The sequence below is a fragment of the Lepidochelys kempii genome, chromosome 20, assembly GCF_965140285.1.
Source record: "Lepidochelys kempii isolate rLepKem1 chromosome 20, rLepKem1.hap1, whole genome shotgun sequence".
Taxonomy (NCBI): Eukaryota; Metazoa; Chordata; order Testudines; family Cheloniidae; genus Lepidochelys; species Lepidochelys kempii.
Genome location: NC_136399.1, coordinates 20,949,615 through 20,966,778, shown reverse-complemented (window position 1 = coordinate 20,966,778; position 17,164 = coordinate 20,949,615). Strand labels below are relative to the sequence as shown.

General features: G+C 46.8%; 1 protein-coding gene across 1 annotated transcript in view; it reads left to right on the top strand.

Annotated features, from left to right (window-relative positions):
- Positions 1–148: 148 nt before the first annotated feature.
- The window catches only part of CBX5 (chromobox 5), a 61,091-nt gene continuing 44,075 nt past the window's right edge, over positions 149–17,164 (top strand). Inside the window, 2 exon segments of the mRNA XM_073319461.2 lie at positions 149–218; positions 221–297. Coding sequence (XP_073175562.1) covers positions 164–218; positions 221–297 — 132 coding nt within the window. The 5' untranslated portion in view covers positions 149–163.

The window sequence follows — 17,164 nt, the reverse complement described above, 5'->3', positions numbered from 1 at the left end:
AGCCCTGTGAAACAGACCGGACCAGGGCTTATACCTCGCAGCGTCACGGAAAAGGGAATAAAAACGCACCAGCCAGAAAGTGCTCATCTGCGCATGCGCTGAGATAAACCCAAGGGCGCTCCCATATGTGTACAAATGGGGGAGGGAAGCGCATTGGCTGCGCATGCGCAATGTGGAGAACCAGGCGCCTGCGCGCTGGGGGGGCTGTTTTGGCGGGCGTTGCGCAGAAGCAGCCTCGGCTCTGAGGGCCTGCGAGAAGGGGGCGTCGGTGCCGTGCCGGACCCGCTTCGTACCCAGGTACCCGGTGGGTGGGAGGCTTGCTGAGTTAGGGCATCGGTTTGTTCGGGCGGGAGACCCGGGGGGGGGGAGGACAGGGGCTCATTGTATGGAATGAAAGGGGTTAGGGGGCGGGATCGCGACGCCTGATGTACAGGCTAGCTGGCCAATGGAGGGGCGGGAGCGGGGCTAATGTAGCATGATTGGCAGCACGAGGCACCAGTGCCAACTGCGCGGAAGAGGGAGGGCGCGGTAGCTGGGAGCGACAGCCTTCTCCGCTAATGAGGCAGCCGCAGAGGCTGAGACTGATGGCGCGGCGGGCTAATGGGCGCGCGGTGTCTCGGGGGGTGCTCCTGAAGCGCATTAGGGGGGGGTGCTTCAGCCTGATGGGCGGGGCAGCGGGCCAATCGGGGCCCGACGTCGCAGTGCCCGCCTCTGGACCCCATGAGATGGGGGTTGGGAGATGGGGTGCACCCCCAAAGTGCAGGAAGGGACCTGGGAAAGGTAGGGGTCCCTGGCCACATCGTCCTGGGTTCTTGACCCGTGCCCTGCGCTGTCCTTCAACACCCCCGCTGCTCCCCCTGGAAGCGACCCTGCTGTTTCTCCCTGGTTGGATTCCGTACACCGCTGTGTTTTGCAGCCCCTCCTGCTCCCCCCCACGATCCCCTGCTGCCCCCCCCGATCCCCTGCACTGCCTTGTCCTGTAACCCTCCCCCCCACGAATCCCCTGCTGCCCCCCCCGATCCCCTGCACTGCCTTGTCCTGTAACCCTCCCCCCCACGAATCCCCTGCTGCCCCCCCCACGATCCACTGCACTGCCTTGTCCTGTAACCCTCCCCCCCACGAATCCCCTGCTGCCCCCCCCACGATCCCCTGCACTGCCTTGTCCTGTAACCCTCCCCCCCACGAATCCCCTGCTGCCCCCCCCCACGATCCCCTGCACTGCCTTGTCCTGTAACCCTCCCCCCCACGAATCCCCTGCTGCCCCCCCCCACGATCCCCTGCACTGCCTTGTCCTGTAACCCTCCCCCCCACGAATCCCCTGCTGCCCCCCCCACGATCCCCTGCACTGCCTTGTCCTGTAACCCTCCCCCCCACGAATCCCCTGCTGCCCCCCCCGATCCCCTGCACTGCCTTGTCCTGTAACCCTCCCCCCCACGAATCCCCTGCTGCCCCCCCGATCCCCTGCACTGCCTTGTCCTGTAACCCTCCCCCCCACGAATCCCCTGCTGCCCCCCCCCACGATCCCCTGCACTGCCTTGTCCTGTAACCCTCCCCCCCACGAATCTCCTGCTGCCCCCCCCCCCGATCCCTTGCACAGACTTGTCCTGTAAATCTCCTTCCCCACTGTCTCTCTCCGACTCTTTGCAACAGCCCCTGGATCCTCTGTGCTGCCCTGTCCTGTAACCTCCCTGGGATCCAAAATCCCCCCCCCCGCCCAACCTTCTGTAACCCCCCCTCCCCCCTGCTGGGTTCCCCACAACATCCTCCTTTCTACTGCTTAGTTCCTCCTAGATCCCCTGTAAATCCTTCTCTCCAAAATTCCTCCTACTCCCAATCTCCTGTAAACCTCCCACATGCACCCCCCACCCCAACATCCCCTGTAGCCTCCCCCCCCGTCAACCTCTTGGATCCCCTGCACTGCCCTGTCCTGCAAACATCCCCTCCCAAGATCCCCTGTAACAGGCCTCCCACCTCTCTACAGCTTCCCCCACCACTTGCCCACCACAGATCTCCTGTATCTCTCCTCCCCCCCACCCCCCCTATCACCTGCCACACACCCTCATGCTTGTCACTCCTCCCTGGGATTTCTTGCAACGTCCCCATTCCCTGCAACTCCATCTCCCCTGCTACCCTCCCCCACAGCCCTCCTTGTCCCACCTGTCCCACCCCCCAGATCTCCTGCAAACATACCCCCGCAGCCCATCTCCCTTATCCCCTGCAAAACCACCCCCCTTTAGCCCTCCTCATCCTCCCAAGGATCTCCTGTCTCTCTCTCCTGCAGCCCTTCTCCTCTCCCTGAATGCACCTCACAGTCTTTCCTCTCCTCAGGATCCCCTGCAACTGCCCACCTACAGCCTCCTGATTAGGGGGGGCTACAAACCATACTCTGCACTGCAGCCCCCTGCGTGATCTCCAGCAGCCCCCTACAAACACCACTTAGCTTTTTAGCCCTCCCTGCTATTCTTTGCAGGATGTTCCTAGCCCTGCAACCTCCCAACACATCCCCTATCTCTAGAACCCTCACAGTAGGCCTGCTTCTAGCCTTGCAAATCCCTATGTAGCTCTGCTTGAGATCCTTTGTGAACATCTCCTCCACTCTCATTTTTCATACCAAAGCCCTGATGTTCCCAGGATTTCACCTGAAAACCCCATATTGCTCCCAGTCCTGCATATCCCGCAGCTTCTCTTGTGCCTATGTGACCTCCCAGCCCTGCAAGTCCCTGTAGACACCCCTCTTCCTCCCAGTGCTCTCTTTATTTGTAGTTATACCCCCCCATGTTGCATGCCTTCATTTCACATCCAGATCCAGTTTAAGTCTTCAGAGCAGTGATCTTGTCTTATGAGCCCAAACTCTGCCACATTCATACAGGGTTCCTCCTAACCAAGCGCTTCCCCCCCCACTGCAACTCTAGGTTAAATATTGTATGCACCGCTATTGGCCCATCTACATTCTTGGGAATACAGTAGAACCTCAGAGTTACAAACTGACCAGTCAGCAGCACACCTCATTTGGAACTGGAAGTACACAACCAGGCAGCAGCAGAGACGGGAGAAAAAAAAAGGCAAATACAATACAGTGTTAAATGTAAACTTAAAAAAAAAAAAGGAAAGGAGCATTTTTCTTCTGTCATAGTAAAATTTCAAAGCTGTATTAAGTCAATGTTCAGTTGTAAACTTTTGAAAGAACAACTATAATGTTTTGTTCTGAGTTACGAACATTTCTTAGTTATGAACAGTCCCCATTCCTAAGGTGTACGTAACTATGAGGTTCTATTGTAGTAGTTTCCAGACGTGTTCACAGCATTCTTGGTTTTGTAGACACCATGACTCCAAGTGCACTGAAGTGTCCTGGGACATGGTCTTGTACAGTGTTACGGTATTTGTGTTTGCACATGTGAAAATTAATCTGGAATAAGATAGAACGTGAAGTTACAGTGGTTCATTATAACTATCTGAAACCCACTAATACTGTAGTGGTGTTAACTGCCTACTTCACTTTGAGTGGTCTCTTGCAACATGTGTTAACTCCTTATCTGTTCCACCCTTGTATTTAGCTATAACACTCTCAGTACCTTTCCCAGACCTGAAGAAGAGCTCTGTGTAAATTTGAAAGGTTGTCTTTTTCGTCAGCAGAAGTTGATCCAATAAAAGAGATTACCTCACCCATCTTGCCTGTCTAATATCCTGGGACCAATATGGCTACAACAACACTGCAATTTACTGTGGGTTAACTATTCCTGATTAATTCCATGTCTGGATGCATTTATTCCAGAATAAGCGTACCTTGTTCTGAATTAGTTTAAACATGGAAAAAGGCATGCTTATTCTGGAATAAGTATCTATATAGAGAGGTAATCCATTTTAAATTCACACACACACTACCTTATTCTGGATTAATTTTCAAGTGTGGATACAAAGCTAGTAGCAACAGAAGGGGCAGATGGGATTTGGATCTTTATCTGTTGTATGCTATAGGACAGTGGTTTTAAACTTTTTTTCCTTTGTGGGCCCCTAAATTTTGAATGGAGGAGTGGACACCTTTGGAAATCTTAGATATAGTCTGCAGACCCCAGGTTGAAAAACACTGTTCTATGGTTATAACAGCGTTTCGTGGATCCCTTAGACATAGCCTGCAGACCCCCGGGGGTCCGTGGACCAGCAGTTGAAAACCACTGCTGTAGCAGTTACCATGCTCGGGCACTCAGATACATGTCACTGCTCTATATGTAGCAAGATAGAACCAAGCTTTAACCCTGTATGTAAAGAAAAAGTAGCTGGATGTCTTTGACTGATTTTTACCACTCTTGTAACTGTATAATAAAGCAAAGGTAATCTAATTTCATACTGATTGTCTGAATTCTTATTAACTCTTCCTTTGCCGTTGCCTCCAAAATTGGTCTATGTGGCAAAATTGTCCAGGTGTCTAATGAGGGACTCAGAGAGCCTTTTCCCCCTCTAAAGGAAGGCAGGACTTCAGAACTTGATGAACCAGTTACCTGCTTTTGTTAGGCAAATCCTATGCTTGAGGGTTTCCTTTGAGGAGACTGTATTCTGCCCACCTATTTCAGAACAAGAGGCAATGAGAATTTATGGTGGGAGTGGTATTCCTTACTGAAATACTGGGTTTATTTCTTACCCCCACTGTCTAGTTACCATGATGTTTGGAAACCAAGTTATATACACACGCACATGTTAAATTAGACCAGGTAACTGGAGCCTATGCTTTAGAACTTACCCTTGTGTAACTTTAATTTCTGTATGCTTAAGTACTTGTATGGCTCTCATCACCCTGGTATCTGAGCACTTCCTAATACAATAACAGACGCTTTTTTTAATATTTGTCCAATGCTATTTTAAAACATATTACTAAATATGTTTGTATCCCTGCACTGTGTGTTAGTTGTATATCCTGAAGCAGAGAGAGCCCTTGTAATTTAAAACGCCTGAGCTACAGATTGATAGTGGTGGTTTTATTTAATAGTCTGCTTGGTATAATGACAAGACTAAATGTGTTACTGTTCCAAATGTTAAGCCACTTGCTTGTTTCTGTTTGATCTGTAACTAGTTTTCATCCTCTTAATATTGGTTTAACCATCTTCTGTAAGGCTTCCATGTCAGTAACTTCTCAGCAAGATAGTTGCCACCAGCTTGAATTTCAGAAATTCAAATTTTTACTTCAGATTTAAACCCAGTTGACGAACAGTCAGAGCAGTAATTTTGGGGAAGGGGCTAGGATCTTTGAACTCGGAAAGGAGGCATTCTTCTCCAATTGATCTCCTAATCCTAATAACATTTGTTTGTGTGTGTTGTAATTACTGTTCACGTAAAATGAGAGAGTAGCTCCATAAAGCTTTTGGAGATACATGTTAGCTTCAAAATGTTGGAAGTGGGGCTACTTTTGTGCATCAGAGCTCCAACGATCCCCCTTAGAATAAAGCAGCTACTTTAGAAATGTATAGATAATTCTGATTTTTATGTTTATCCAAAGGGAACTATAATGGATATTGCAACAACATGCACTCATCTCTATAGAGCTGGTTTTGTTACCATGTGCTGCAAATGTTTCTTTACCAGACACACACTTGGATGGATGTTTTTCATTGCTTGTAACTAAGGGCAAAGTTAGCAGTCTTCATGAGTGGAGAAATTACGATAGAAATAAAGTTCTGCCCCTTATCTTGTACCAATCACTCACAAAATCTACATCATTGCAATGTTAAATTTTACATTAAGGGAGTTCTAGTATTGCAAATGCAACCAAGTTTGCCTGACACAATGGAACACCATTTCATTTGTAGTGCAGATGGGACCTTACCAGTGTCCCTTCAAGACTTTAGTATGATGCAGGGACTCTTAATGTTCTGGTCCAAAATACAAAATTGACCTAACCGGATCTCCTGGCATGGTTATACTTCTTGGATAGAAAGATCCTTAATATGAAGCCCTTTCATTGTGTTACTAGAGCAAGTTGGGCTAGGAGCGAACTTGGGAGGAAGGGAATTCTGTCTAAACTGGGACAGTACTGCTGAATGTAACTCCTCCATTAAAAACTTTGGGTTGGAAGAGCAACCATTGCCCCTCTGCTTCCTCCACATGAGCCTTTTGAGCCATTGGATCTGTGGAAGTAGGAATACAATAGTCCTCTTGTGCTCTGGCCCAAGTGTATTACGCTCATTGCCTCAGAACGTAGAGGTTGCAGAGGCAACATTTGTTAGTCTCTACGGTGCCACAAGTACTCCTTTTCTTTTTGTGAATACAGTCTAACCCGGCTGCTACTCCGAAACATTGCATGGTTTCTCCAGCTGTGCATCCATATTATTGGGGCTTTCTGCATAAATGTCAACCCAGAATAGATAGATGGTGTTTGCAAATGCTGAAAATCATAGAATATCAGGCTTGGAAGAGACCTCAGGAGGTCATCTAGTCCAACCCCCTGCTCAAAGCAGGACCAACCCCAACTAAATCATCCCAGCCAGGGCTTTGTCAAGCCGAGCCTTAAAACCTCTAAGGATGGAGATTGCACCACCTCCCTAGGTAACCCATTCCAGTGCTTCACCACCCTTCTAGTGAAATAGTGTTTCCTCATATCCACCGTAGACCTCCCCCACTGCCACTTGAGACCATTGCTCCTTGTTCTGTCATCTGCCACCACTGACAGCAGCCTAGCTCCATCCTTTTTGGAACCCCCCTTCAGGTAGTTGAAGGCTGCTATCAAATCCCCCCCTCACTGTTCTTTTCTGCAGACTAAATAAGACCAGGTCCCTCAGCGTAATTCTCAGTTCCTTAAGCATAATTAAAATGCTTCAACCAAACAGGAGTAAGAAAGGTAGGACCTTGCTACTTTGTCCTATTCGCTTAAAAATGTGGACTCTATTCTTTGCCATTCCAGTCACTTAAAAAAAGACCAGACAGCCAGATCTTTTAAACTGGCAACCCTATTAAACCAAATCTAAAAGCCAAACTAAGGAGGAGCCAGGTAACTTGTTGTTGTAATGCTACCCCTCACCCCGCTCTCCACACTTTTGTTTTCAGAATTCCACCAACCTGACTCTCAATTTTGCCAAAACAAAGTCCTCATAAGTCCTAAAACAATAGAAATGTTTTCATGATTTTTAAACAATAATTATGCTACTGGAAACAAGTGATTGGGATACAAACATTGCATAAGAGTGTTATTTCAATATGCAGCACTTAGAAGCTAAGAGGAAAATTGGCCACCCCCACCCCTCCAAAACTGACTTCCTGGATTTTTATTGTTCAACCTGAGAGAAGAGCAAAAAGTAGACTGGATTTTTAGAATCTTTCAGTTTTAACGAATCTAATACTTGATAAAATTCTGATAAAGTGCATTCCATTTAGAAGAATCGCTGAAATAAGAATCAGCTGCATATAGTGATCAAAACCAGTGGGACAAAATCATTCCTATAAGAACATAAAATATTCCACTTGTAAGAATAACTGCTTATAAGAATCAAATTATCCAGTACAGATATGATTCATATAAAAGGAGTGCACTGTATTTGTATCTCCAAAACTTATGCCTTTCAAATGAAATCTGACATGCAAAATTAGTTCACTGATTGGATGTTTTTTGCTAACTTGATCAGTTCAAATAATTAATCATGGTTACCTATATTTTAAATTGTCCTGTTAAAACACCATTGAGATTAAACTGGCAGATTTATATCCGATGACTGGCGGATAGCTAATGTACTGCTGAATTTTTAAAGTTTCTAGGTGATCCTGGCAATTACAGGCCAGTAAGCCGAAGTTCAGTACCAAGCAAATAGGATGAAACTATAGTAAAGAACAGAATTATCAGACACACACATGCCACAATATGTTGGGGAAAAGTCAACATGGCTTTTGTAAAGGAAAACCATGCTTCACCAGTCCATTAGAATTATTTGAAGGTGTCAGCAAACATGTGGACCAGGATGATCCAATAGATATAGTGTACTTGGACCTTCAGAAAGCCTTTGACAAGGTGTCTCACCAAAGGCTCTTAAGACAAATAAGCAGTCCTGGGATAAGAGGGAAGGTCCTTTCATGGATCAGTAACTGATTAAAATATAGGGAATAAAAGGTAGGAATAAATAGTCAGTTTTCACAGTGGAGAGAGGTAAATAGCAGAGAAGCCCAGGGTCCTGAATTGGGACAGGTGCTGTTCAACATATTCATAAAGCCTCTGGAAAAAGAGGTAAACAGTGAGAAGGAAAAGTTTGTGGAGGATACAAAATTACCCAAGATAGTTAAATCCAAACCTGACTGTGAAGAGTTACAAAGGGATCTCTCAGAACTGGGTGACTAGGCTAGAAAATGGTAGATAAAATTCAATGTTGATGAATACAAAGTGATTCACATTGGAAAATATAATCCCAACTATACATACAGAATAATGGGCTCTAAATTAGCTTTTACCATTCAAGAAAGAGATCTTGGGGTCATTGCGGATGGTTCTCTGAAAACATCCGCTCAGTGTGCAGCAGCAGTCAAAAAAGCGAACAGAATGTTAAGAACCATGAGAAAAGGGATAGATAATAAGACAATAAATATCATAATGCCGCTAAATACATCCGTGGTATACCCATGTCTTGAATTCTGTGTGCAGTTCTGATCACTCCATCTCAAAAAAGATATATTAGAATTGGAAAAGGGACAGAGGAGGGCAACAAAAATTATCAGGAGTATGGAACAGCTTTCACGTGAGGCGAGATTAAAAAAACCAGGACAGGTCAGTTTAGAAAAGACCTAACTCGCACTTCAAAGTGCTGCCGCTGGAGCGTTCCTGCTGCAGTTATTTGAAGTTTCCAGTGTAGCCATGCCCAAAATAGCGTAGACATGGCCTTAAGCACTGCTGTCTAACCCTACACAAAGTAGGTTTCAGATGACTTGCCTAGGTCTTGCCTAGGCTTTAAAGGTGCGTTAGAAAATGTTCACTTGACATGCTCTAACACTCAATTGCGGACAACGCAGAGTTGACTTTTACAGTGCTAAGCTGAAGTCTAGGGTCCCCTCAGCAACCGAGACTTTTAACTCACAGGTTGCCATGTATTAGAGACACACTACCTTGACTCTTAACACGTGTTAGCTAACATCTTCAGATCCTAGTATGTGTGTACAGTGCCTGGCCCAGTGAGGCATTAATCCTTGACTGGTGTTTCGAGGTGCTAGCAATACCAATAATAAAAGTATGATCAAGGGATGGCAGAGGTTATTGGGGGCTAAATTTTGACGCTGATGTAAGAAGGTGCAATTCTGTGAACATCAGTGGAGTTGCATCTGCTTATTCTGTAACTGAATTTGGCTCCATAGCTGTATCTATGGCAACTTAAAATGTTTTTGTTAGTGGAACATGTAGCTGCAGCTACTGTTAAGTCTCTTCAGAATTAACAGTCCATTACTACAACTTGCTGGAACCTGCTTTCTTTCAGTAGTATATACTACGTTTAAATGCAAAACATTTTTACTAATGAGACATTTAATGTTGGTAGCACGATTAAAAGCCCAGGAAATGCAAACATCAACTTTCCATCAGGAACATTAACTTCGTTGCATTGTGCATTCTATACATTTTATACAGGTGAGCAAAATATTAACCTACCACGCTAAACCTGAAACAGAAATGCAAAATACATTTGTGCAATGAGTCAAGTTAATGTTGTTAACACTTTAACTCTTGCATTTCCTGACTTAATATTGTGACAGTTGCACATAATGTTGTTGTAGCACAGTTTTACACATTTAATTTCCATTTAAAAAAAAAAAAAGACCAAAACAGAAAGGGAAGACAGGGAGAGGAATAGAAATAACCTGGAGAAGTTTATTGTATCCTTGAATCCAGTAGGGCCCTGATCCTACAATTCTGTACTCCCACAAATTATCCCATAGGCCATGCCGATTATTGTGGTATTTTTCAATGGAGTTAAGTTCAGACATTCTTCAAGGTGTTAATCTGTATCTGCTGCACCATTGAGGGTATGTGGACATAACTTAGGTTGACATAATTTTGTAATGTCGACGTACGGGCACCACAATCATTAAATCGCTTTTGCATGTCCTCACTGTGCTCCTTGTGTTGGCAGTGTGCCCCCTCACCAGGAGCACTTACAGTGATTTAACTCTCAGCATTGGGCATTGTGGGATAGCTTCTGAAAGCCAGTAACAGTTGATGTAAGCAAGCAGTGTCTATACTGACACCGTGTTGATGGAACTATGTTGACCTAAGCACTACACCTCTTGCGGAGGTGGAATTAAGTTGGCATAGCGCGCAAGTTACATTGGCGGGAGCGATATTTTAGCGTAGACACTTACAGAGTTAGGTTGACACAAGGCATCTTATGTCAACCTAACTCTGTAGTGTAGACCAGGGCTAGGGGGGATTTTCAGTGGAGTTAAAGTACTCAGTTGAGCTAACTTCACTGAAAATAAAGCTATAGACACTGGCTTTATGGTTAACCATGCACAGCTAATGCCCCTTTAAGCAGGGCTGCCTGCTCTTATCCACACTAAGGGCAGAATCGTATTTAAGATTGTTAACTTGTTTTGAAATACAGTGCATTTTCTGAGTGTAACCAAGACTTGGAAACAAGGGTTTGCCGGATCAAGGCCCTATTGCACAGGAATGCGAGTTCATTTATCTCCTAGGGTATCTCTATATTAGGAAAACCGGTTCTTTTTAAAAATTGAATTAGAAAACTCCTAGGCTATGCCTTGGACCTTGTCTAGTTTAGGAGGTGTGATGTTAGTATGTGTTAGCTAATGTGCTACATAACGCATTTGAAAAGTGCTGTTTAGACCAGGGATGGGCAAACTATGGCCCGCGGCCTGGATCTGGCCCGACAGCCGTTTTAATCCAGCCCTTGAGCTCCTGCTGGGGAGTGGGGTTTGGGGCTTGCCCCGCTCTGGTGCTTCAGCCAAGGAGCAGGGTTGGGGACCACTGCATGCGGCTCCCGGAAGAAGCAGCATGGTCCCACTCTGGCTCCTACACGTAGGGGCAGCCAGGGGGTTCTCTGCATGCTGCTCCCGCCCCAAGTGCCACCCCCACAGCTCCCATTGGCCAGGAACTGTGGCCAATGGTTGCTGCAGGGGTAGCACCTGCGGACGGGGCAGCACGCACAGCCGCCTGGCCGTGGCTCCGCATAGGAGCTGGAATGGGGACGTGCCGCTGCTTCTGGGAGCTGCTTGAGGTAAGCGCCACCTGGAGCCTGCGCCTCTCCCTGTGCCCCAACTACCTGCCCCAGTCCTGATCCCTCTCCCACCCTCCAAACCCCTCGATCCCAGCTTGGAGCACCCTCCTGCACCCCAAATCCCTCATCCTCAGCCCCACCCCCGAGAGCCTGCACGCCCAGCCAGAGCCCTCCCCCGGCCCGGAGCCCCCTCCTACACCCTGAACTCGCCATTTCTGGCCCCAACCCAGAGCCTGCACCCCCAACCAGAGCCATCACCCCCTCCCGCACCCCAACCCCAATTTTGTGAGCATTCATGGCCCACCATACAATTTCTATTTCCAGATGTGGCCCGAGGGCCAAAAACTTTGCCCGTCTCTGGTTTAGACAATGCCTTTAACACATGCTAGACTGGCCAAATTAAAGCATAGACTCCCCATTGGAGTACCTAACATCACACCTTCAGCTCTTCATTAGGAAAAAGATGTATTTTTAATTTGAATTAACTAACGATGAGGTAAATCCTAATGAAGAGAAAGCTGTGTTTTCCCATGCATTAGATGGTTGAGTTGAAGACTTGAAGAACTAGGGTTTTCCTGGATCTGCTGGCTTGAGTTAAGAACACATCTCTTGTCATAGTGAAGACAGACAAGGCCTAGGAATAATGATGTGTATTTAACATGTTAAAATTCTAGTGTAGATGAGGCATGATGTAGTTTTAGCATGTTAGCTGGTGAAGGCAAGCCCTAAGACTCCCCCTTAGATTCTTATATTTTAAGATCAGAAGGGACCATTATAATCATTTAGTCTGATCTCCTGCATGAGACAGGCAGTAGGACTTCCCCAAATTAATATTGCTTCAAGTCCAAGAGCTGTGGTTGAAGTTGAACATGACCTTTAGAAAAACATCTAATTTTGATTTAAAAATTTCCAGTGCTGGAGAATCCACCATGACTTTTGGTAAGTTGTTACCAAAAGTTGTTAATTGCTCTGAGGGTATGTCTACACTACAAAATTAGGTTGATTTTATAGAAGTCGATTTTTAGAAATCAATCTTAGACAGTCCATTGTGAATGTCCCCACTAAGCACATTAAGTCGGCGGAGTGCATCCTCACGGCTGTGGCTAGCATCGACTCACGGAGAGTTGACTGTGGGAAGCTATCCCACAGTTTCTGCAGTCTCTGCTGCCCATTGGAATTCTGGGTTAAGCTCCCAATGCCTGATGGGGCAAAAACATTGTCGCGGGTGGTTTTGGGTACGTCATCAGTCTCCCTTCCCTCCCTCCATGAAAGCATTTGCAGACAATCATTTCGCGCCTTTTTTCCTGGGTTACCCGTGTAGATGCCATAGCACAGTAAGCATGGAGCCTGCTCAGCTCACCGCTGCTTTTGCGAGCATTGTAAACACCTCATGCATTATACTGCAGTATGTGCAGAACCTGGCTAAGAGACAGCAGCACGAGGACGATTGGGGGGGGGGCATGGACACAGACATTCCTGAAAGCACAGGATGTGGCAATTGGGACATCACGGCAGCAGTGGGGCTCTAATGACAGTTGAGAAGCAAGTGGTGATAGCCCTGTGGAAGCTTGCAACGTCTGACAGTCAGGAATCAATTTGGAGTGGGCAAATCTACTGTGGGGACTGCTGTGATTCAAGTAGCCAGTGCAATCACTGATGTTCTGCTATCAAGGGTAATGACTCTGGGAAATGTGCAGGTCATAGTGGATGGCTTTGCTGCAATGGGTTTCCCTAACTGTGGTGGGGCGATAGACGGAACGCATATCCCTATCTTGGCACTGGACCACCTTGCCAACTAGTACATAAACCGCAAGGGGTACTTCTCAATGGTGCTGCAAGCACTGGTGGATCACAAGGGATGTTTCACTGACATCAACGTGGGATGGCCGGGAAAGGTGCATGACGCTCGCATCTTTAGGAACTTTGGGCTGTTTGAGCAGCTGCAAGAAGGGACTTACTTTAGCTGCATTAGGGACTTACTTCCCAGACAAGAAAATTACAGTTGGGGATGTTGAAATGCCAATAGTTATCCTTGGAGACCCAGCCTACCCCTTGCTCCCATGACTGGCCAGTTTCATGACTGGCCAGGCTACGGTGTGACAGTTGTGTGTGTTTCTCCTTGATACAAGCCCGCCCCCTTTGTCAATTTTAATCCTCTGTAGGCCAACCACCCTCCCCACTTCGATCACAGCTGGCAAAGGAAATAAAGTCACTATGGTTTTGAAACCATGTATTCTTTCTTTATTAATTAAAAAAAAGGGGGGGGGGGATAACTGATAAGGTAAGGTGCGGTGGGGGAGGAGGGAACGACAAGGGTACGTGGCTTATTGTAGCCACACTACAAATCAAAACCGTTTGAATGACAGCCTTCTGTTGCTTGGGCCATCTTCTGGAGTGGAGTGGCTGAGTGCCCGGAGCCACACCCGCCACTTTCTTGGGCGTCTGGGTGGGGAAGATATGGAACTTGGGGAGGAGGGCAGGCGGTTGTACAGTGGATGCAGTGGCGGTCTGTGCTCTTGTTGGCTTTCCTGCAGCTCCACCAGATGCCTGAGCATGTCTGTTTGCTCCCGCATTAGCCTCAGCATTGTATCCTGCCTCTTCTCATTGTGCTTACTTAATGCTTTCCTGGACTCTTCCACTGAATGCGTCTATGCATTCAGCTGTGTCCTATCAGTGCTGGAGGACTGCATGAGCTCGGAAAACATGTAATCACGAGTGCATTTTTTTGCCTTCTAATCTGCGATAACCTCAGGGATGGAGATGATAGCGGGAGCATAGAAACATTGGCACCTGCAGGGGGATAAAAAGGGAGAGTAAAATTTAAGATAATACATTTCTGAGAACAAAAGGGAGACTTTTTCACAGTGAATCAAGCAATTCACAGCAGACAGCACATGTGCTTAGGTACAAGGTCGCATTTTGTCTTTTATATTGAGCTCCTGCTTGTATGGTGACACATCACACATGCCTGGGCAACAGAATTTGGTTTCCAGGCAGCCATGGTAAGCCAAAGGGTATGTGGGTTTGGCTTCTAACGCCTTCATAACGTGTTTCAGAGTAACAGCCGTCTTAGTCTGTATTCGCAAAAAGAAAAGGAGTACTTGTGGCACCTTAGAGACTAACCAATTTATTTGAGCATGAGCTTTCGTGAGCTACAGTTCACTTCATCGGATGCATTCATCGGATTCATTCATAACGTGGGAATGTTTTCAGACTGCAGCATCCTCCTTTCCCATAGCAAGCAATGCCAGTTGGGTTTGCCATTTGAAAGGAGGGGCTGTGGTTTTCAGGTGGATGTGCAGCACACACCTCCTCCCACCTCTCCGCGTGGCTATTTGGGATGATCCCTTCACCCCTCCCCCCACCACGTGGCTATGGGATGATCCTTTTTAGCCAAGTGCAAACAGCCCAGCATGAATGAGGTCCTTTTACTGTTCCCTTACAAAAATTCCCCTGTTTCAACCAGGTGACCATGAATGATATCACTCTCCTGAGGCTAACACAGAAAGATAAAGACCAAATGTTGCTTGAATGTGACCAAAACCCAGGACCATTCACTGCCATACTTTGTGCTGCAGTGATTCCAGACTACTTGCTACTGGCTTGGCGTGGTAAAGTGTTCTACCGTGGAGGATGAAATAAGGCAGCCCTCCCCAGAAACCTTCTGCAAAGGCTTTCAGAGTACCTCCAGGAGAGCTTCATGGAGATGTCCGTGGAGGATTCCTGCTCCATCCCCAGACACGTTAACAGACTTTTCCAGTAGCTGTACTGGCCACAGATGCATCCCAAGTCTTCAGGGCAAATCAAACATTAAACACTATTGCTTTTAAACCCTGTACTGTAGTTACAAATGTGCACTCACCAGAGGTGCCTTCTCCGCCTTCAGGGTCGGGGATCCCACCTTGGGAGGGTACTGGCTCCAGTGTGATGAAAGGGTCCTGGCTGCCGGGGAGAATGGATTCACGGCTTTCCTGCTGTGCATTCTCCTCCACAGAATCCTCCTCCAAGTTGTGTGAGACTTCCCCCTTGCAGGTGTCCATGGACAGTGGTGGGATAGTGGTAGGGTCACCCCCCAGAATGCCATGCAGCTGATCATAGAAGCAGCATGTATGGGGCTCTGACCAAGAGCAATCCGTTTGCCTCCTTTGTCTTTTGGTAGGCTTGCCTGAGCTCCTTGACTTTCACGCAGCACTGCTGTATGTCCCTGTTGTAGTCTCTGTCCATCATGCCCTGTGCGATTTTTGGTATATATATTAGCATTTCTTCTTTTTGATCGGAGTTCTGCCTGCACAGATTCTTCTCTCCATACAGCAGTCAGATCCAGTGTCTCCCATTCACTCCATGCTGGAGCTCGCTTATGATTCTGGGAGGACTGCATGGTCATCTGTGCTGCTGAGCTTGCCACACTGACCAAACAGGAAATTAAATTCAAAAGTTTTTCCGGGGCTTTTCCTGTGTACCTGGCTAATGCATCAGAGTTGAAAGTGCTGTCCAGACCAGTCACATTGGAGCACTCTGGGATAGCTCCCAGAGGCCAATAACGTCAATTTGCGTCCGCACTACCCCAAATTTGACCCAGCAAGGTCGATTTTAGCACTACTCACCTTGCCGGGGTGGAGTACAGAAGTCGATTTTAAGAGCCCTTTAGGTTGACGGAACGGGGTTGCTTGTGTAGACACATACATTGTAAAATCAACCTAACGCGGCTAAATTCGACCTAACCCTGTAGTATAGACCAGGGCTGAGTGTTAAAAATGTGTGCCTTATTTCTAGTTGGAATGTACTTAGTTTCAACTTCCAGGCATTTAATTTTGTTATACCTTTGTCTGCTAGATTGAAGAGCACTTTACTGCAAATAGGTACTTATACACTGTGATTAAGTCATGCTTTAACCTTCTTTTTGCTAAACTAAATAGATCGAGCTCATTGAGTCTCTCACTGTAATGCATCTTCTCCAATCCTTTAATTGTTCTTGTGGCTCTTCTCTGAAACCTCTGCAATTTATCAGCATCTTTCTTGAAGTGTGAAAACCAGAACTGGACGCAGGATTCCAATAGCCAAATATAGAGGTAAATAAACCTCCCTACTCTGAGTCAGTCCTCTGTTGATGCATCCAAGAATTGCATTAGCGGTTTTAAGCACAGCATTTTACTGGAAGCTTATATTCAGCCGATCATCCACTATGACTCCCAAGTCATTTTCATCTTTGCTGCTTCCCAGGATAGAGTACCCCATCCTGTATGGATAGCCTGCGTTTCTAGATTTTAGTTTCTAAGCCTGTGGTGTTTGTACCTTACATTTGGCCTTATTGAAACGCACATTGATTGATGCGCCCAGCTTACCAAGTAATCCAGATCACTCTGTCAGTGATCTATCCTCTTGGTTATTTACAGCTCCCCCAATCTTTGTGTCATCTGCAGCTGTATCAGTAATGATGTTTTCTTTTTCTCTTCAGGTCACTGATAGAATATTAAATAACATACGGTCAAGGACTGATCCCTTCAGGACCCTAGTACAATTAATATTATCCTCTTTGTTAATTTTTTTTTAACCGAGTCTTGTATCAGTCATAAGAATGGCCATATTGGCTCAGACCAGTGGTTCATTCAGGCCAGTATCCTGCCTTCCTGCAGTGGCCAATGGCAGATGCTTGCAGTGGTTCTCAAACTGTGGGTCATGAGCCCGTTTTAATGAGGTCACCAGGGTTGACGTTAGACTTGCTGGGGCCAGGGGCTGAAGCCCAAGCCCCACCAGCCAGGGGCCGAAGCCCAAGCCTGAGGTCTTCAGCCCTGGACAGTGGGGATCAGATTACAGGCCCCCTGCCTGGGGCTGAAGCTCTTGGTCTTTTGCATCCCAACCCAGGGTGGTGGGGCTTGGGCTTTGGCCCCCGCACCTGGGGCGGCAGGGCTTGGATGGGCTCAGGCTTTGGTCCCCCCTCCTGGGGTCGTGTAGTAATTTTTGTTGTCAGAATAGTT